This window comes from Grammomys surdaster, unplaced genomic scaffold (assembly GCF_004785775.1).
Source record: "Grammomys surdaster isolate TR1022 unplaced genomic scaffold, NIH_TR_1.0 125562, whole genome shotgun sequence".
NCBI lineage: Eukaryota > Metazoa > Chordata > Mammalia > Rodentia > Muridae > Grammomys > Grammomys surdaster.
The window spans coordinates 1261602-1283192 of NW_021620409.1; the positions used below are offsets into that span (position 1 = coordinate 1261602).

Here is a 21591-nt window from a genome sequence, read left to right on the forward strand (position 1 = left end):
CAGAGTAGGGAATCTACGTACAAAACCTTCAACACAAAATTTGTCTTGCCTACAGATGTGCAAAGATAAAGATGGACTGAGGAAACAGCCATCCAATGACTGACTTGAGACCCATCCCATGTGATAGAGCCAACTCCTGACACTGTTAATGTTACTCTGCTATGTTGGTAGACAGGAACCTAGCATAACTGTCTCCTGAGAAGCTTCATCCAGCACCAGAGACAGACACAGAGAGCCACAGCTAAACGTCATGCAGAGCCCAGGGAGTCTTGTAGAAGAGTGTGGGATAGAAGTGAGAAAGTGGGATGGGTCAAGGACACTGTAAGAAGAGCCACAGAGTCAACTAACCTGGGACCAGAGGGCCTCACAGAGCCTGGGACACCCACTGGAGACCATACAGGAACTGGACCTAGATCTCCTGTAGCAAGTGCGTGGCTTGAATGCTCATGTGAGTCCCCTAATGAGTGGAGAGGCGGGCAGGGGAGGGCTGTCTCTTACTGTTCTGTGCCATTAGATCCCCTTCCTCTAACTGAACTGCCTGGTTGGGCCTTATTGGGAGAAGATGTGTCTAGTACTGCTGGGATGCCCTATGGTGGGGGTGGTACCTAACTGGTGCTTCCCCTCTCTAAGGAGAAGTGGGGGGGGCAATGGGTAGTGGGATTTTTAAGGGTGTGACTGGGAGAAGAGGAGGGAGGGGCTGTGATCAGGATGTAAATTGAATAAGAAAAGTTACAGTGAGGTCTTTTAACTAAAAACCAGCAGAAAATAGAAGGCATCAGTATATAGCCTGTGAGAGCCTTTAAACTTCGGCTAACTTACAAGCTGTCCTTCAATCACTAAGAATTGTTCAAGGCTTGGGAACTCAGATATATTTCTATCTGTTTTATGTTTCACTTTCCTGAAGAATAAAGTGTCATAAATGCTTATGTAGTCTAAAATGATTTGACATTGATAATATCTATTCTCTCTGTACTTGTAACACATGTCTAAGGACAAAATGATATGATATATATTTCTTTTGAAATCATAAGTTTGCCCCTATTATGGAATCTGTATAAAGAAACATACTGCTTGCTTAGCCGCTCTGAAATGCAGGATTCTCCAGCCACAGTCTCTGACTCATTCGCCCAACACTTCTGCCCATTCCTTATCTCCTCTGCTAGGACATGTTTGAATGCTGGTACTGATCCCTGGCATTTGGCAGTCGTGAGATCTCACTTGTTAACAACTCCCAAAGGTGTAACCCATTCTAGACAATGGGCTTTTTATTTGTTATCCTGTGATGTCTGGTATAGGCATTTTGCCCCATTGTAGGATAATTATACATAAAACCCTTTTATATGTGTGTGTTTATATTTTGTGAAGCTTCAACAGTAGTAATTTTCCTATGGCTTTTTCTAAATGACTTTAGTACTTTCTATGGGACTCCTGAGTGTGAGAATGAGTGGGTTTCTGATTCCTGTGGCTGCTCTTGGGACCCTTCCTTCTTTTGAGTTGTCTTGAGTTGTCAATGATGGTTTGTGCTTTGTCTTACTATATTTTACTTTCTCATGTTTTGTTGTTATCTCTTAGAAATATATTATTTTTCTAATGTAAGAACAATAGTGAGTGATTCTGGAAGGGATGGAAGCTGGGCGGGGGACTGGGAGGAGTAGAGAAAAAAATCTATTTTCAATTAAAGGAAAAAAATATAAAAATGAAGGGAAACAGTAAGGTTGCAGGAAGAAAATGAATAAGTGTTCTGTCCTATCTCCCAAAAGCCTATAGCTAATAGTATTGTTTTTTAAAAAAGTTTTATTCAGAGTTTTGAGACTGGTTCTTATAATGCACCTTGAAGTGACCTCAAACTCCTGATCTTGCTATTTTAGTCTTTTGAGAGGGTTGGAACTTCAGGGATATACCACCATGCATGGTTTATATTATTGTACTTCATAAGGAAACATTTATGGTATCCTAGATGATTTTACTAGATAGAAAATAAAGAGAAAATTTGAGATTACAGGCATGTTAAATTGCTTAACTGTTGTACCCATTCCCCCATGTATATAAAAGCATTTTGTTGTTACTTTAAATATGCATTTTAAAACAAATAGAAATAACAAAAAATAGGTGCTTGCAAACAATAAATTGAGCTCAATTTTCGTTTACAGCCTTAGACAATGTAAAGTGCAGAAAACTTTTATATTAGAATGAACAATGAACATCCATCATTGGTTTCAAATGTGTTGATACAATTCAAATACATTGCCTCTCTGTGCCTAACTTATTTTAGTACAATTGTCTCTATCCTGCCTGTATTAAAAATGATAGAAGTTCATCCTATTTTATGGTCAAAAGTATTTCCTGCTGTGCATGTGCAACATTTTGATTATCTGCTCACTGGCTTGTTCCCATTTCTCCTGTGTATCTCTGAGAGTACATGGTGGGGAGGGGGAGGTAATAATTTCATGATTTTTTTTTGTTTGTATCCTCTTCTGCTTTTAAGACCTAAATAGTGCCTACCTTAAGGAGAATACACACTAATATCCATTAGATGAACTAGTGAATAAATCAATTGAAAGTTTTGGATTAGAAGAAACAATGGTGACTTACTTTTTTTTTTTGCTGAAGATGTAAAAGTCTCTTGGTAATTGCTTCTTTGTTGCTTTATTTTTACTTTATCATTTTTTGGTATTTTTAATTTTTGAGTGAAACAGAAGTTATGGATTCTGAAATCTATTAGCACAGATGGAAGGATATGATCCTAAACGAGGTCTGTGGGAGCAGGAATGTCAATCAACCACAATGAAAAAGTGTGTTGAGAAAAAGTCAATCTGACCTAGAAGTTTGGGGAGTTTGCCGTCCATGTTTATTGGGTTTCACCATCTTATTTCTTGGAAAATGCTATAATTCTTTTTATTGAGTCATAGAAGGCTTGCTTGACTTGCTTATTTCTAAGTGTGTAGATGAAAGGGTTTAGCATTGGGGCAATGGAAGTGGTGAGAACTGTCACACCCTTGTTGATGGCCACCTCGTCCTTTGAGGAAGGCTTGATGTAGATGAAGATGCAGCTGCCATAGGTGATGGAAACCACAATCATGTGGGAAGAACAGGTAGAGAAGGCTTTTTTCTTTTGTTGGGCAGAAGGAAATCTAAGAACTGTCTTGATGATATTAACGTAGGAGAGAACAACACACACCAGCGTTATAATGAGCGTCAGTACAGCACAGATGAGAACTGTCTGCTCCATGAACCTAGTGTCTGAACAAGAGATTTTAAGGAGAGGAAAAGCATCACAGATAAAATGATCAATGATATTGGAATCACAGAACTCCAGATTTAGGCCGAGGCTAAGTGGGGGGATTAAAATAAACAAACCAGCTACCCAACAACAAAACACAAGTCTTCTGCAGACTGTGGTGCTCACGGTAGTCAAATAGTGAAGTGGCCGGCAGATGGCCACATAGCGGTCATAGGACATGGCAGCTAGAAGGAAAAATTCAGTTACACCAAAGAGGTCAGTAAAAAATACTTGGGCGACACAGGCGTTATAGGTGATCCTTTTGTCACCTGTTGCTATGTTATACAGGTATCTGGGGATGCTTGCAGATGTGAACGAGATCTCTAAGAAGGCAAAGTTCTTAAGGAAATAGTACATGGCTGTTTGAAGGTGAGGATCCATGAAGATGAGGGAGATGATGGCCAGGTTTCCAGTTATGCTTAGTGAGTAGGTGAAGAAGAGAATGATAAAGGTAAGAACCTGCAGCTGCTGGTCATCTGTCAGTCCCAGTAAGATGAAAGTCGTGACGGTGTGGTTCCTCATCACTGATTTCTGGTTTCTTTTAGATCTGCATGGAACATTCAGAAACTTTTAGATATAGATTGCGTTTTAAATCTGCCAGATTTTTCTTATTCATTATACCTTAAAAAAACATTAACGTTCACATTTAATGTGGAACAAGGCTACCTTTTGGCTCAAGAGTTATCAAAATTGGCCAGAATTGTCTGATATATTTTCCAAGCGTGTTGCTCTTTTGTGAAGTGCTGAAATAAGTCAACGTGAGAGGACAACGTGAGACAAATAAGACAACGTGAGAGGACTGTGCACATACAGTCACTTCTGGTCTGTGTTGGAATGCTGTACTCGAAATATTTACTTTTGTTTAATGCAATTTGTGTTTTTACCCTGAAGACTTCCAGACTTAGCATTCATGAACATATAGTGCATGAAAACATATCAACTCACTTATGGGTACCACATACCTACAAACACCACACACACACACACACACACACACACACACACACACACACACACTCCTGTAGTTGCTCCCATGATACTGCCTCCTTACAGGATTTCTCTGTCCCTTAGTGATCACTTAACAATTCAGGGTGGTACATAGCAGAGAAGGCTTGAAAGCATGATATAATTATGCAGAGAACACACATTCTCTCAAAAAGTACTTTGATAAATAAATTTCAAAGATGCTGTCTGTGATGGTTTTCTACCCCATCAAATCCCATCCCAATCTACTTTTCCTACACAGAACAGTCTTGACCTCAAGATAAAAAAACATGGAATAAAAGAATAAGTAACATGACTATCTGATTTAAGAGAAAATATTGTGACGCTGTTGAGGATATTTGCATAAGTAAATGGCATTAATTAATTTAGAAGGAACATTTGCATATCCAGTTAGAAACAATGGCCTTCCTACAAATTATGAGGTTGTGAGAGTCAATTTGATTTTTCGTTTAGTTTAGACCATTGACAAAATTGTCAAAATTGGTGTTTTTTTTTTAAAATTCTTCTTTACCTAAAAAAAATATGGTGTTTTCATTAGTTCCTATGTGTTGAATTATAATTATTGAGGTGATCATCATTATATGCATATCTTAATTTAACCATGGCCCTTTTGATTCTCAGTTGTTACCTGACATAGCAATTTGAACATATCTTAGATATAACACATACCAGTAGCATGTTCTTTTCAATAAAGGTAATATGTTACAATATGGACCACATTCCCAGTGACAGATGTTTTAGCCACTGCTTCCAACAGAACAAGAGTGCTCTGTTCCCAGCTTACCTGGTTGATTTTCATGTTTTCAACTCTTGCTAAAAATCTTCCAGAGAGCTTCCTGCAAGTCTGACAGTTGTGGCACTGAGACTCCTGTCTCTTCAACCCTAGAAACATTACCTGTTATCAATACACAAAGAAGAAAACTCATTTAGGAATCAAATCTTGGAATGTGGACCCTCCTTTTTTATTATACAACTTGACAACACTCAGACAATCCTACATACAACTAGTGTCTAACGAGTGCTTCTAAATGTTTTGATCTATTGTATGTTTTCCAATCAGATATCTACAAAGATAGTTTCCTTTCTATTTGGGCTTCTGACACAAAGCATTTTCATACTGACTTTACTTACATTTTTTCTGACGTTAAACTGATGGTTAAGTGTATTTTTTGGTTATGTTTTTAGTTAAAACTATTTTCAGACATGGTCTTTATATCTATAATCCAGGATGATTTCTAACCCCTAATCCTCCAGTCTCAGTCGGCTGTAGGGATTACCTGCATGCTTCACCACAAATGACTACTTTGGTTCTTAAAGAGACCAACATTTTGCTCTTTTTATCTTTTCATGTCACAACAGAGGAATTGCGTTCTTTTTATTGGATGCTTTAAAAAATTCTTCCTACTCTGCTTCTAGTCTCAGAGGTGACAGAGATCATGCCACAGAGTAAAAGACTAGCATTGTCACTGTTAGTCCTTAATAGTCATTGCTATTGATGTAGCCAGCTGATTGTTGTTTATTTTCAAAATGAAATGAGGAGAGAGATTTCTAATGAAGTAATTCATTATTCACCAATTTGTCATTCTTTGGGGGGAGGTGTTAACCTAGTTATATGCACAAATATATTATTATATTATTATTATTGTTTAATTTGAGGTTAGCAATAAAGATGATAGATTTCTCAATAGCTGTCAAAATATAACATTTATTTATTCTGTGAACCTTTCAAGTGCTGAGATTATAGGCATGTGTCACCAGCTGATTTTAACACTTAAATGCCAACATATTGTTATATATAAAAATCTCCCAAGATGTATATATGCAAAGAAACCATGTTTTATAAATGAAGAGGCTGTCTTATAAAATACAGAAATTATTATTTGTATTTATTTCCCATTTTAAGAGTTATTTTTTTCCAGGGTATGAAAAACTGAGATCAAAAAAAGTAAACGTAATAAAGACAAGAAAATTGATTGTGTTTACCATTGTGACTGCTGATGATAGGTTTTATTAGTTGTTGAAGTTTGAAGTCTTAAAATTCCTTAAGTAAAATGATAATTGAGATGAATATTCTCATATCAACTCCTAGTCACCTTTGCCACTGTCAAGCTTGTGACCACTTGAAGATGCATAGACACCTCAGTAGAATCCATCTTTATCTAGTTTCTTGGACTTCCCTATTATACTGTTTTAGCCTTCTTCCCATAAAAACAAACCAATCAGTCACTGATATGAAGGCTGCAGGATGTGAGGAATCGTCTCCACTTATGACACTTGTTACTCTGACTCATCAGAGCAATAAGAATCTGCTTCTTCTAGCTTAACATTTGCTTATTTGGTAAAAATGCAACTAACTAAATAAACATAATCCCTGGTGATATACACTCACTAATGAATCTTCTGAGGAACCTAATTTCAGGTTTAAAAAAAGTATGCTCCATCGTGCTTCTTTTGAGACAATGTCTTTGGAGACAGAAGGATACAGCATTAAATAGAGTTCATCAAGGTTGCAGAAGAATCTGATTATGCACTAATCTACAGGCTTAGACATAACACATAAACTGAAATGAAACCTAAAATGAGACCTAGTAAAAACCAGATTTCTTATCTAAAGCTTGTTATGTGAATCATTTATTATATTTGAGAAATTTTAAATAGTTAAGGAAAATGGAGATAATACATAAATCACATAATTTAGTTGCTGCTTTTATTTTAGTGGTTTGTTCTACAGTTGTATCTAAATGCTTATAAGTTGTGCTTATAAAACACTGAAAGACTTCTGGGTAAAATGGCATTTAGCAGCCTCATCCATTGGACTTGATGAAAGAAAACAGGCAGGATGGTTGAAATTCAGCCATTTTTATTCCTTAAAGAAGTGATAGTTGTACATGAATTTATCAATACCAGCTGAGATTTTTTTATTTTGTGATAAAACAGGTGTGAGAGGCTGTAGACAGTGCCTAGCTGCCGTCAGTGGTTTGGAGTAGGTTAGACCAAACTACAGGAAATCCTTGCCGTAACAATTAGTTTGATGACCAAGGACTAGACACATAATTGGTGGGGACACCTGGGAGTTGAAACAAAACAGTAAGAACTGCCCGACATTGACTTATACCCTCTCCTCCCCATTCACACCAACACTGAGAAGAGCTAGAGCAGAGTCTTGAGCCCACTGGACCAATGGCCCTGTAAACCTTCATTGACAGATAGAAAGGGGATGCATGTATGAAACTGGGAGGTGGTGGCAAACTCTCTCGTAAGGATGATGGGTGAGGTTGGCAGTGTTGCACAGGAAGGTTTCCCAAGTCCCTCCCCCCCCATCCCTGGCAACAACATGCACAGTTGAATACCATAAGGAGAGAGGTTCTGCAGAGCTCAAAGCTGGGCAAACGAATGGCCATATACACTTTGCAGGAGAGAGTGAGGGGACTGAGGGCTGAGACAGCCTTGCCCTCAACGTTCCCTGCCTAAGTCAGGAGGAAACTACAACAAGGATCTCACCCTGTTTTCCCTAATAGGAGCTACTGAATTGGATAGACCATTGAAGAGGAAGTTGAACTGCAGTTGTGCAGTTGTGTGGGAAACTCACTTCCAAAGGGGGTTGGTTTAAATGCCACTATAGCAACATGTAATCCAGATTTACTTTTACAGATTTGAACTAGAACTGCAGATTGTGTCTTCCCTACCAATGCAGACTCTACAAGAAAAATCACACAGAGAGTGTTCAGAACCCATTCCATGAAGGAAAAAAATATCGATTGATGTGACTGAAAAATAATGTCATGTAATTCCATTATAGTTTACATTCTGTCTATTGTTAATTATTTTTTTGTTGCAAACTCTCTTGATAAGATTTAAATTGAAATAGAATTTTATAATTTCCCTCTTTCCTTTCTTCCTCTAGCCCATCTGAGATACCTTCATTTGAACCTCTCCCATGTCCTGCTCAAGTAGATAGCCTCTTTTTCTTTGATTCGTCTTATATATATATATAGATGTATGTGTACACACACACACACACACACACACACACACAATCTCCTAAGTCTGTTTTGTTTTTTTTGCTTGTATGTATATGGTTTAATGGCTGACGACTCTACAGTGGACAACAATTAAGAGATCTCAACCCTTGAAGAGGTTAATTCTTCTCTCAGCAGTCATTAGCAGCTTGCAGTTCTTTATCCATGGGTGGGACCCTATGAAAATTCTATAGGACACCATGAAATGATCACCATTATCAATTATTGGAATAAAAGGAGACAAATATGTTAAAAGCATAAAAAATGTACTTAATAAAATCATAACAGACATCTCTGTAAATGTTAAAGAGCAATCTTATAGTTTCAGCCAACATTTAAACACCAAGTAGACAAGATCAGACAAGAACATCATATCATATTACAGTCAAAACCTTAAATGTAGAGAATAAACAAAAAAATAATGAAAGCTACAAAGAATAAGTCATACATAAAGGCAAACACATCAGAATTATGGAAGATTTCTCAATAGAAACCACAAAAGCCAGAATACAGACTAATGTATTCTATTACTGAAATACAATAAATGCCAGTCGAGATTACTACATCCAGCAAAACTACCTGTTATAATTAAAAAAGAAACAAAAACTTCCCTTGATAAAAATAAGCAGAAGAAATTCATCACCACTCAACTAGTATTAAAGAGGGTACTTGAAAGAATCCTTGATACTGGAAAGAAATATGAACACATCCAGGATCCTTCATAAAGAATAAGCCACAATGAAACAGCAGTTAAAAACACAAAATACTCCAAAATCAAAAAATGACAACAATAAATTTCTTTGTATTACAACTTTAATTTTAATAGACTAAATTTTCCAATAAAAATTAAGATAAACAGATTGGATTAAAAAAGATTAATCTATTTATTGCTCCCATGATATACCTTACTATCAAAGACAAATTTAACATTAGGGTGAAAATATTGAAAAAGTTATTCCAAGTAAATAGAATAAGAAAGCAAGCAGGCATTCCGGTGATCTTAGCTGACAAACAAATTTAAGCCAAAATAATTCAGAAGAAATAGAAAAGTTATCTTATGCTGATTCTTTCGCAGCATAAATTTATGAAGAGAATATTTAATTCTAAATATACATGCATCAAACACTGCTATAACAATAGAAAGGTCATCTCATGGCAAATAAACAGAGAAACATCTGAGTTAAATGACATAATATCAAATGGATCTAAGAGATATTTATAGAACATTTCATACAAACACTTCAGGATATACTTTCTTCTTAGCAGCCCATGGAACACACATAAACTTATTGATAATGAACAATACTCTATTGAACAATAAATTATATATCATAGGAATTAGGAAAAAAATTAGAAAACTTCTAAAATGAAATGAAAATAAAAATACAGCCTGCTAGTTCTTTGGCATACAATGAAAGCCTAAGAAAGAAATCAATATTTATAAGAGCCTATATTAAAAACAATCAGAAAGATCTCATATAACCTAATAGTTCATTTAGGGCATCAGAGAAACAAAAGAAACTAAAGACAAATCAGCAGGTGGAACTAAATAATCCATATGAGGGTAGAAATTAGTAAAATGCAAACAAACAATAGCAACAACAACAAAAACAAGAGAAATAATTGATAACAGAAGGCTCTTTGAAAATCTAATCAAGAAACTATTAACCAAACTATTGAAGAAAGGGAAGACAAGACTCTGATGAAATTAAGAGAAAAAGGGAGGAATTATAACAGACAGCAATAAATTTGGAAAAAATCAGTAAGACATATTTTAAAAACTTATATTCTACCAAATTTGAGAATTGTTAAGAAGTAGACTTATACACTATTTCAAAAATTAATGTCATTAAGTGTTCAATGGTAGCCTTAGAACTTTTGGAAATGTGTAACTTTTATAAGGGTTGTCTTAGTCAATGTTTGTATTCCTGCACAAAACATGACCAAGAAGCAAGTTGGGGAGGAAAGGGTTTATTCAGCTTACACTTCCACATTGCTGTTCATCACCAAAGAGGAAGTCAGGGCAGGAACTCACACAGGGCAGGAACCTGGAGGGAGGAGCTGATGCAGGGGCCATGGAGGAATGCTGCTTACTGGCTTACTCCTTGTAGCTTGCTCAGCTTGCTTTCTTATAGAACCCAGGACTACCGACAATCCCAGGGATGGCACCACCCACAATGGTCTGGGTCCTTCTGCCTTGATCACTAGTTGAGAAAATGCCTTACAACTGAATCTCATGAAGGCATTTCATTAAGGGTAGCTCCTTTCTCTGTGGTAACTCCAGCTTGTGTGAAATTGACATACAAAACCAGCCAGTGCAAGGTTTTTCATAATATTGTTTTCTTTCTTTTATTTTTTTTTAATGTTTGTTAGTTCCATACACACATATGCATGATCACATGCATTGTGATCATATTCACTCCTTACAACCTTGTCCCGTTATACTCCCACTGACCACCTACTTCCTCCTAAGTGCATTCTTTCTAGTTTTGTATCTTTTGAATATTTTTTGTGTGAGTCTTGTTCAGGTAGCTGTCACTGCTCTACGTTCATGGATGATAGTCATGTCATACTCAGAAGACAGTACTACATAGAATTCCTTTCATATTCCAGTCTTTCTGTCCCTTCTGTGTTGTTCCCTGTGTAGGCAGTAATATGTGAGTACTATTTACTGTTAAGGAATCATTTATTTTTAGCACTTTGTTTAGTTGTAAATCTTTGCATTAACTATCACCCACTACAAAAAGAAGCTTCTACGATCAAGGCTAAGAGCAGCACTCAATTGGTATAAAATTACACATTTAGAAGGCAGCTTGGCTGCTATATACTCAACTATGTTCATAGCAGTCTTATTTATAATAGCCAGGAGCTGGAAAGAACCCAGATGTCCTTCAACTGAGGAATGGATTAAAAAAATGTGGTATATTTACACAATGGAGTATTACTCAGCTATTAAAAACAATGAATTTGAGAGGTTCCTAGGTAAATGGATGGAACTAGAAATTATCATACTGAGTGAGGTAAGCCAATCACAAAAGAACACACATGGTATTCACTCACTGATTATTGGATATTAGCCCAGAACCTTGAAATGCCCAAGATGCAACTCACAGGCCACATGAAGTCCATAAAGAAGGAAGACCAAGTGGGGGTGATTCAGTTCTTCTTACAAGGAGCAACAAAATACTCAAGGGAGCAAACATGGAGACAAAGTGAGGGACAGAAACTGAAGGAGGGGCCATTTGAAGACCTTTCCACCTGAGTATCCACCCCATGTGCAGTCACCAACGGTAGATGCTGATGTGGAAGTCAGGAAGTGCATGCCGATAAGGGCCTGATATGGATGTCTCCTCAGAGGCCTTCAAGAGTCTGACATATTCAGAGGCAGATGCTCACAACTAGCCATTGAACTGATCATGAGGTTCTCAATGGAGGAGTTAGAGTGAGGACTGAAGGAGCTGAAAGGGTTTGTGGCACCATGAGGAGAGCAACAATACCAACTAACCACAGCTCCCAGGGTCCTAACCACCAGCCTGGGAGCACCTATGGAGGGATCCAGGGCTTCAGCTGAATATGTAAGAGTAGAGGGCCCTGCCGGGCACAGGTGGAAGATGAGATCCTTAACCCCAGGGGGTGGGAATTTTGAGGGTGGGGAAGTGGGAGTGGGGGGGGTAGGTGGGGGTTACATCCACAGAGAAGAAGGTGGAGGGGTAAGGGGATGGGGGGTTCCCGGGTGGGTGGGGGATGGGGTAAGGGGATAACATATGAAATGTAAATAAAATATCCAATAAAAAAAAAAAGAAAAAAAAAAGAAGGCAGGTTGTCCATACATCCATTTAGCAACACATCAGTAGTAAATCCCTCCTAGGAGCTGTGACATCTTTTTTTTTCTTTTAATAAAAATCAAGATTTATTACACTTCAAAAAAGATGAAATTACAGGAGCTTATCCTGAAGGTTATTGACATGATCATGTGCATCCCTATTAAAAAAGAGTTGAAAGGAGATTTGATGGATTGAAAAATTGCAAAAGTGACAGTAACTGCTGAAATAGAGATCCAGTCACTGACCACATCATGTTAACATCTCCCAGAAATCCAAAAAGGTGTGTAATGAATTGTACCTAGAACCTTGAAGATACTCCCCTGGCACCTTGATTTTAGTGAAGCAACAGAGTTCAGATTTGCAGATACCAAAAATAGATAAAATAAACTTCTCAGGTGTCAAGTCCTCTCATCTGTGGTTAAATCAGCTATAAAAGTCTAAGATAAACTTTCATAAAGTTGCATGCATATGTATATGATGTATATGTGTGTGTATGTGTGTGTTTATGTGTATATGTATGTATATGTATACACACATATCATTCATATATATATAATTTCTGTAAACACTTTTCATTATAGCATTAAAAATCTTGTATTCTTTTACAGCATCAATGTCTTCATAATTATAGCAAGCTACTTCAATATCTGCTCTATTTTGACAGCTTGTGAGGTCAAACGACTATTGATATTGTTAATGAGTACTTCTCTTTCAAGGTCCCCTTCAATTACTGGAGGTCAGGCCTCTATCCCCGCCTTTGCAAGATTAGAATTACCACAGCCCTTCTATACTTAGAGAATGGAGGAGATGTCAGGGTCAGCCCTGATTACACACTGAAGGCCTAAAATCAGCCATAGGCCTAAAATCAGCAATAGGCCTGTCATACATGTATACTAACACCAAGTCTTAGGTCTCTGTGAAAAAACATTGAAACAGATGGCTATAAGCTATTGTAAACAGGCAGCTTTTGTGGAAATTTACAAGCCTGAGTAGTCATAGACCTAGTAAATAGGTAGCCTTGGCAGACAATACCAACTTAGATAAGGACAAGTGAGTCATAGGTAGAGTCATAGTGACCTGTCCCCTGAACCTTCACCCAGCCGATACCCAGCTCTGAAAGATATCTGTATTCCCCCTGAACACCCACACTCCAGTGTCATCCCCTTCCCCACATCCTGCCTTTCTGTGTTTATAACCCCTGTGTGAATGAATTACGATTTGAGAAAAAAATAGATAAATTATTTAAAAAAAAAAGAGCTGTGACATCTTAACCGTTAGCTTGATTAAGTATGTATCCTCTCCCATGGCATCTCAGATACAATTAGAAAATAGTTGATTACCTCCTAAGAGTTATACCAGTATTGCAGTGGTGGGAACATCTTGCCCATCTCACAGTACTGTTGCATTCTGGGTTTATAGTTTAGAAAGGGTGTTGATGAGTTCTTCTTCCCAGAAGTCTGAATAGAATTAAGAACACTAGCCAACAGGGAGGATTAGTTTGGTTCCAGCTTGATTTCTCTGTGTGCTGTTTGTAAAGCATGTGGTATCAAGAGCAATAGCAACAGAATTTACTTTTTGGGAGTCTCTGGAGGACTCTGTTGAATTAATCGGATACTTATTAAATTCTGTCTTGGGGATTGCTACCCAACTCAATAGTCTAGGTTCCCGAATGAAAGACAACACACAGCTTTTATATATTTTTTAACTGAATATTTTATTTATTTACATTTCAGATGTCATCCCCTTTCCCCATCCCCCTCCCCCAGAATCCACCTATCAATTCCCCCTCCTCCCTTTTGCTTTTATACCATTTTAATTACATGCAAGTATTAAGGTCAGTTCTAGGTTGAGGAACTAGCCATACAATAGGTGCAAATAGTCAAGGAACAAGCAAGAGTAGGCTTCAGACATGAAAATGACTTTGGGCTAGGACGGTGAAGTAGGCTCAGATATTTTGGTCATCCTGATAAGCCCTTAGAAACAGTGATCACTGGAGTGTTCATGGAACTTTGTTCATTACGGCCTTTATATTTTAATGTGCCTTAAGAAGCACAGTAGCTTCTTAAGGGTGACAGCCTAGCCTCCATGCTGCTAGAATCTACCTCCTGGTGATAATTCTGAGTTATCACTTACTATTTCCTGTGTTCCATTTTGGCTGCTCTTAACTTCAATTAGTCTAGGCTATGCTTTCTTGGCCCAGATCCCAGGGTGCTCTTCTTGCTTCTCTACCCCATGTCTCCACTCTCTCCATACTCTCCTGGCATATTGGATCTCCTTCCTTTCTTCTGATCCCAAGCCCAGGAAATTGTAAAATCCTGCCTCTGTCTGTCCTCTGAAACTATTGGCTGCTTGTGTTTTTATTTACAAACAAGAACCAACTGGGGGTAGGTTCCCAGAAGCTGAGTGCAGACCCTCTTTTGAAAAACAGTTTTTTTTGGGGGGGAACATAATTAGCATTCATAATAAAAGTAGCTATAGGACTCTACAGACAACAATTTGCAGGGAAGTATGAAGCTGGCGCTGGAATAGCCTACCTTCCCATGTATAGCTTCTGGGAGCAACAAGATAGCTCCATTTAAAATAAAAATTAGGATTTTTTTTATTTGCACATACAGTAGTATGTAGTTTTTTCATCTATCCTGAGTTTTGGTTGACTCCCATATTCTAGTTTCTGCTCTAATACTTTTCATCTCCATCTAGACTCTTCCACCACACTACATTACCCATACATACTTTTTTTTTTAAAAAAAATTGAAAATATATTCTTCTCCCTTTTCCAGATCTACTCCCTCTCAGTTTTCCTTCAGAAAAGAGCAGGGTTCCAAGAGATAGCAACCAAACAGGACAAAACAAGATACAATTAGACAAGGCAAAAGATCTCATATCAAGGCTGGACAAAGCAACCCTAGAGGAGGAAAAGAGTCCTAAGAGTAGGCAAAAGAGTCAGAGAGACATTCACTCCTGCTATTAAGAGTTTCACAAAACCACCAAGCTAACAGCCATAACATATACGCAGAGGACTTGGTGCAGACCCTTGCAGGCCTTGTGCTTACCTTTTCAGTTTCTGTGAGCCCATATGAGCCCTGTTTAGTTCATTCAGTCAGACACATTTTCATGGTGTCCACGACTCTTACTTCTGTGGAATTACCTGATGTCTGAGTGGAGGAACCCAATGGAGACATCCAACTTAGACTCTCTCTCCACATAATGTCTGATTGTGGGTCTCTGCACCAGATCCCACCTGCTGCTGGAGAAATCCTCTTTGGTGACAACTGGACAAGGTACCAATCTATGAGTATAGCAGAATGTCATTAGGAATCATTTCATTGATTTTTTTTTTTTTGCCCATCTAGGTCTCTGGCCTATCTAGTCTCTGATTTCTGGTCATCCAGACAGTGTAGGACATGGATTCTCCCTTGTAGTGTGGGCCACAAGTTAAGCCCAATGAAGGTTTGCCACTCCCACAAGTTCTGTGACACCATTGCTCCATCAATTTTTGCAGGCAGGACAGATTGTAGGTTGAGAGATTTGTGGCTGAGTTGGTGTCCTGGTTTCTCTTTCCATAGCCTGCAGAATACCTTCCCCTGCAGAAGATACTAGAATGTCAGGGTGAAGGTTTCATGCAGGCACCAGTTTGACCTCTCCAATGAGTTGTGTGAATGTTGTTCTTAGCAATGGGGTCTCAGTTTTGTAGTAAGCAGCTGGTATCAGTTTGTAGAGAGAAGATCTCTGTCCTAGCACCATCCTGGGTTGTTTAGGAATTTCCATGGGTCCCCCTTGATCAACAACACAACTGAATGTAACCCACTGCCATCACTGAAGCCTTGCATGGCAACAAAAGATGACCAATTCAGACTCCATATCCTCCATTATTCCATATTCTAGGAGTCCTCACTAGGGTCATCCCCATAGGTTCCAAGAAGTTTTGATTATGCTATGTTTCCATGCCCCTATATGACCCTAGTTCCTGCTGCCTTTCCCTGCACTCTCTCCCTTCATCCCCCCCCCCAACCTGATCATTCCTGTTCCTGTCCTCACCCACCACCAGTCCACCCACAAAAATCTATTCTATTTCCTCTTCCCAAGGAGATCAATGTGTCCTGCTGCTAGAGCCCCCCTCTTTACCTAACCTTTCTGGGTCTATGAATTGAAGCTTGATTATCATTTACTTAACAGCTAATATCCACTTACAAGTGAGTACATACCATGTTTGTCTTTCTGGGTCTGGGTTACCTCACTCAGGATGATTTTTTCTAGTTCCAACTATTTGCCTACAAATTTCATGATGCCATTTTTTTAAAAAGCAGATGAGTAATAATACACCATGTAGATGTACCAAATTTTCTTTATCTATTCTTTGGTTGAGAGATGTCTAGGTTGTTTCCAGCTTCTAGCTCTTATGAATAAAGCTGCTATGAACAGCTTGTGTTATGATGGAGCATCTTTTGAGTATAGCCCAAAAGTGATATAGCTTTGTTTTGAGGTAGAACGTTTCCCAATTTTCTGGGATAGGGAATCAGTGGAACATTTTGTGTAATAGAATCTCATAATGTCTGTATTTGTAGACTGTATAAAATACAATAAAGTGTGTAAGAAACAATAAAATATCTGAATGTGTCATCACATAATACATACAAACAATTTGGTGTGATACAGGATATCTTCTTTACACTAATCAAAAGATTTGAAGAAATTGTGTGGCTGCTAGGTTAGGGCAAGACTAGGTCTCTGTTCATTGCTGTGGCTCTGGATCTCATACGATGAAACAAATATCAGTCTTGAAATTATAAAATAAAAAAACAAGAACAAGATACAATCCTAACATTTGAAGATATCAATGTAATGTTCCTTTTATTTCCTGATTCTTCTCTGCACTTGCAGAACTTATTAATTATAAAATATCAGTAAGACTGTCCAAGAGGAGACCATTGTAGGGCAGTTTAGTCCTGGGTTTAACTAATCCCAAATGAGTTGAGAATAAACTATCTCCTGGGATTAGACTGAGTCCATGAACTCATTAAGAAAATTGCTTGACCAAAGGGAAGCCAGGTTGGATGTTGCCAGTTGATTGGAACACTTTTTTCTCTGTCTCTCTATATTATTTGGTTTTCAAGAAAGATGAGTCATGACATCACTGCATCCATGTCTTGAATTTCTGTTTGCAAACTTGTCTTTAGTTGAGTGTTTCAGGGATTCATAGACTTACAGAGAAGGTAAAGTTTTATTTATGTTTGTGCAGTTTTTAATTTTATCTTATCCATAGACCTTCAAAATGTTTCACCTTCTATTGTGTTAAAAAAGTACCAGTTGCTTCATTTTTTCTTAAAGAATTCCAAGGATGACAATAGTATGTTTATAGCACATTTGGCTTCTGTGAAATGATAAAAATGATTAAAGATACATTTATTTTCTTTCCTAAGTGAGGCTGTTAGCAACCTTAGAAGTCATTCTACATGTACCTCGTAGGGTGGGAGGCTTCAGTGCAATAAACAGAGGCAAGAGCAAATGACAAAGCTGTCTTCTGAAGAATATTATGAATATGTTTATTTTTATGTTTTTAAGTGGGAGAATTTAAGTCATGGCTGACTACTGTTTATATTCGAGTGATATTACCATATATATATCAAACAGTGTGTTTCATATTTGTGAACAAATGCATCTTTATCCATCATTGAAAGGTTGATTTACTGACAAAAGAAAGTATCCCCAAATTATTATTTAAATATTTTTATTAATTTTAATTTTACATTTAGTATATTTTAACTATTGTATAAACCATGTAACAGTTATTTGTCAGCTTTGATGACACACTGATGGAAAATATGTCTATTCTTAAAGAGAAAAACCACTGAGACATGGAAGACTAAAGTAGAAAGGTGAATAATGCTCATTATCTTCTTTATTATTTAACACTTGCTGAACTTCATAGCATAGAAACTAGTACAACAACTTTGATAACTTATATCACTTACATCACAGATTATGATGTCTGTTAAACATCAGGAGAGAACAAGACTGATAGAAGTCATATAGGTTATGGTGTAGAGCTCTGTGGTTTGAGAAAGTAAATCCTATAGATAATATTATTTATTCTGATAATCCTTTGAGAAGAATGGCACTATTATTATACTTTGAGATAAAAAAAACTGTATGAGTTTCTTGTGTCCTTAAGAAAGTTTAGATATGAGGTCTCAAATAAACTTAGTAAAAATAATGTTAAATTAATATGTCTCAGAATTCACAGAAAACAGTTATTGATTCCTGATTCTGTTTAATTATTTTCTCTGGCCCATGTTTTAATTGTCACGAATCAAAATTTATTTGATTTTGTTGTCTTGCTTGTTTTATTGTTTTGAGACAGAGTCTCTTTGTGCAACCCTGGATGTCCCAGAACTAGTTCTGTAGACCAGGCTTGCCTCTAACTTGTAGAGGTTGGTCTCCTTCTGCCTCCTGAGTCTGGGGATTAAACACTTGTGGCACCATCACCCAGCTTTATTTCTTTTTATAATAAAAGAAAATCTAATCTCATTTGGTGTTTACAAACACATTTACTTCTTGTTCATTTAAAAACAACACATATTGGGCTGGAGAGATGGCTTAGCCATTAAAGGCTAGGCTCATAACCAAAAATATAAAAACAACAGGTTGAAAATAACCATGACAGCATTTAGGTTTAGTAAATATGTTTCGGTTTCTACCAATAAACTATAGAAGTTTTGAAATAGTATTAGAATTGAAATCAAATGTTATACATTCATTCTGGAAAACATACAATATGTGAAATCAGAAAATTTGTTTCATATTGAAAATGAAGATACTATTAAAATATTGATACACAAATCTATAGTTCAGAGGTATCCTACACATATAGAAATTATAACTGTATGTATAGTTTTCTGTATAATTGTTTAAGGGGTTTTAAATATACACTTAGAAATATTTTTCCATTTAACAAGATGATTTCTGTTTAATATGAATGAGCAGATAGTTTTACTTCATTGGATATTGTAATATCAATATTTAAGTATTAATTCTCTTACACTAAATTTTCATTTGAATTTTTTAATCAATAAATTTTTGGATAATAAACCAGCATGAAAAACTACTCTGTGATCACTGAGTTTGTGCTCTTGGGCATATCAGACACACCAGAACTTCAGGTTGTGACTTTTATCTTTTTATTCATTGCTTACATCTTAAGTGTGTGTGGAAACCTAAGCATCATCACTCTCACCTTGCTAGACTCCCAGTTGAAGACTCCTATGTACTTTTTCCTCCGGAATTTCTCCTTCTTAGAAATTATATTCACCAGTGTTTCCATCCCTAGATTTTTGGAGTCAATAATTACTCAAGTCAAGACCATTTCCTATAATAATTGTTTGGCTCAGTTATTTTTCTTCATCTCCATGGGAGTGTCTGAGTTCTTTCTTCTAACTGCTATGTCTTATGATCGCTATGTAGCTATCTGCAAACCACTGCACTACACCCTCATCATGAATCAGAAAGTCTGCACCTTTCTTGTCCTCACCTCATGGCTGGGAGGATTCCTGACCATCTTTCCATTGCTCATGCTATTTCTCAAGTTAGATTTTTGTGCTTCGAATGTCATTGATCACTTCTGCTGTGACTACTTCCCCATTCTACAGCTCTCCTGCTCAGACACATGGTTTTTAGAGACAATCGGCTTTTACTTTGCATTTGTCACTCTGCTGTTCACACTGGCTCTAGTGATCTTGTCCTACATCTGCATCATCAGCACCATTCTGAGGTTCCCATCTGCCAGTCAGAGGAAAAAGGCTTTCTCCACCTGTTCCTCTCACATGATTGTCATCTCCATCTCTTATGGCAGCTGCATTTTCATGTATGTGAAACCTTCTGCAAATGAAAGAGCATCACTGACCAAAGGGGTGGCTCTTCTTAATACTTCAATTGCTCCCATGCTGAACCCTTTTATTTACACCTTGAGAAATGAACAAGTAAAACAAGCCTTCAAGGGTTTGATTAATAAAATAATGTTTAATAAAAAGAAATGAACATATTGGCCAACACGAATGTTATTGTACCTCTTCAAAAATGTAGGAATCAAACTTTAATTATATTATGAGCACCTTGGTTTTAGCTTCTTAAAAAGTATTTTGTGTGTAAGTATTTTGCGTGCTTGTATACTTGTGTACATTTCTGTGTACCTATTGCAAGCCTCATACCCACAGAGGCCAGAAAAGGGCATTGGGTCTCCTCGGAGCAGAGTTACTGATGGCTGTGAGCCATTATGTTGCTTATATGAATTGCATCAGTGTCCTCAGAAAGAACTGAATGAACTTTTAACCTCAGAGCTACCTCTCTAATCCCTGAACTTTCCTTGTGATTTGAAAGTAGCCTTAATATGTTTTCCTTTAAAACGTTGTGGGTATTGTTTTCTATTTACTCTGTGTTGAAACATCCCATCATGGAGGAGGTAGGATCACTGTAAAATGTTATGGAACATTTGATAGATATCCATATTTTGGAATAAGAGCCTATTTTCATTCTATCTCTGTGTCCAAACATTTGACGCTAATGGTAAAATTTGCTTATATTTGGTGTTATAGGCTTGTGTTGTATTAAAAAAATATACATATGTGTGAATGTACATGCCTGTGTGTATGGAGGCCAGAGAACAGTATTATGATCTCTGTCTATCCCTCTTGCCTTGTTCCCTTGAAGCAGAATCTCTCACTGAACTTGCAGTTCAGGTAAGATGGCCATCAACAAGCTCAAATGTTTGTTTCTGTCCCTTTGTTTCAGTTTCTACTTATTTCTGTTCCCTTCAGTTCTTGGGTTATAGGCAAGCATGGGACTATGCTCAGACTTTATGTGGCTACCGATGTCCAGACTCTGCTCCTCATGATTGTACAGCGAGCACTCCTAACCACTGAGCATCTCCCATGCCAAGTAGACTGAAAATTTATTAAAATAAATTAGTCCCTTGGGCTGGTGGCAGAGAAAAGGTCATACATTAAGTAACTCATGCTACATGGAATGTATGTAAAAACATGCCAAATAATTTTAAATACCTTCTTGTCTTATTCTCTTCCTTTTAAATGTTTTGCTTTTTCATCTCTTCAGCCAAATTAATACAAATATTTCTATAAAATGGGAAAACGAATATACGAAGTCATTTCAGTTATAGTCAAAAGCTGATACTATCTCTACTGTAGCCATTTTGGATGCTATGAAATTGTATGGAAATTGGAGGTAATATATATCCATGTATTGTACACACAGAAGGCAATAGAAGAATCTGATTTCAGCCTTGATTCATTAGGTAACAGCTTAACTTATTTTTTCATGTTTTAAGATTTCATATGTGTTCACAATGAATTATATCTACCCCCAGCTTCTTCCTTCCAATTACCTCCTTCCAACCTTACTCCCCTCATTCCCCATGTTTTGTTTGTTTGTTCATAAGCCACTTAGTGCTGTC

General features: G+C 37.2%; 2 protein-coding genes across 2 annotated transcripts; one reads left to right on the plus strand and one right to left on the minus strand.

The window, feature by feature from the left end:
- Positions 1-2821: 2821 nt before the first annotated feature.
- On the minus strand, positions 2822-3831 carry LOC114638268 (olfactory receptor 6C2-like). Its single transcript, XM_028786684.1, has one exon. The coding sequence runs from the start codon at positions 3800-3802 to the stop codon at positions 2867-2869; it is 936 nt and encodes a 311-aa protein (XP_028642517.1). The 5' UTR covers positions 3803-3831; the 3' UTR covers positions 2822-2866.
- A 15391-nt stretch (positions 3832-19222) lies between these two features.
- LOC114638264 (olfactory receptor 6C3-like) lies at positions 19223-20161 on the plus strand. The gene has a single exon (XM_028786680.1). It carries the CDS (start codon positions 19223-19225, stop codon positions 20159-20161), a length of 939 nt encoding a protein of 312 aa, XP_028642513.1.
- The last annotated feature ends 1430 nt before the right edge of the window (positions 20162-21591 follow it).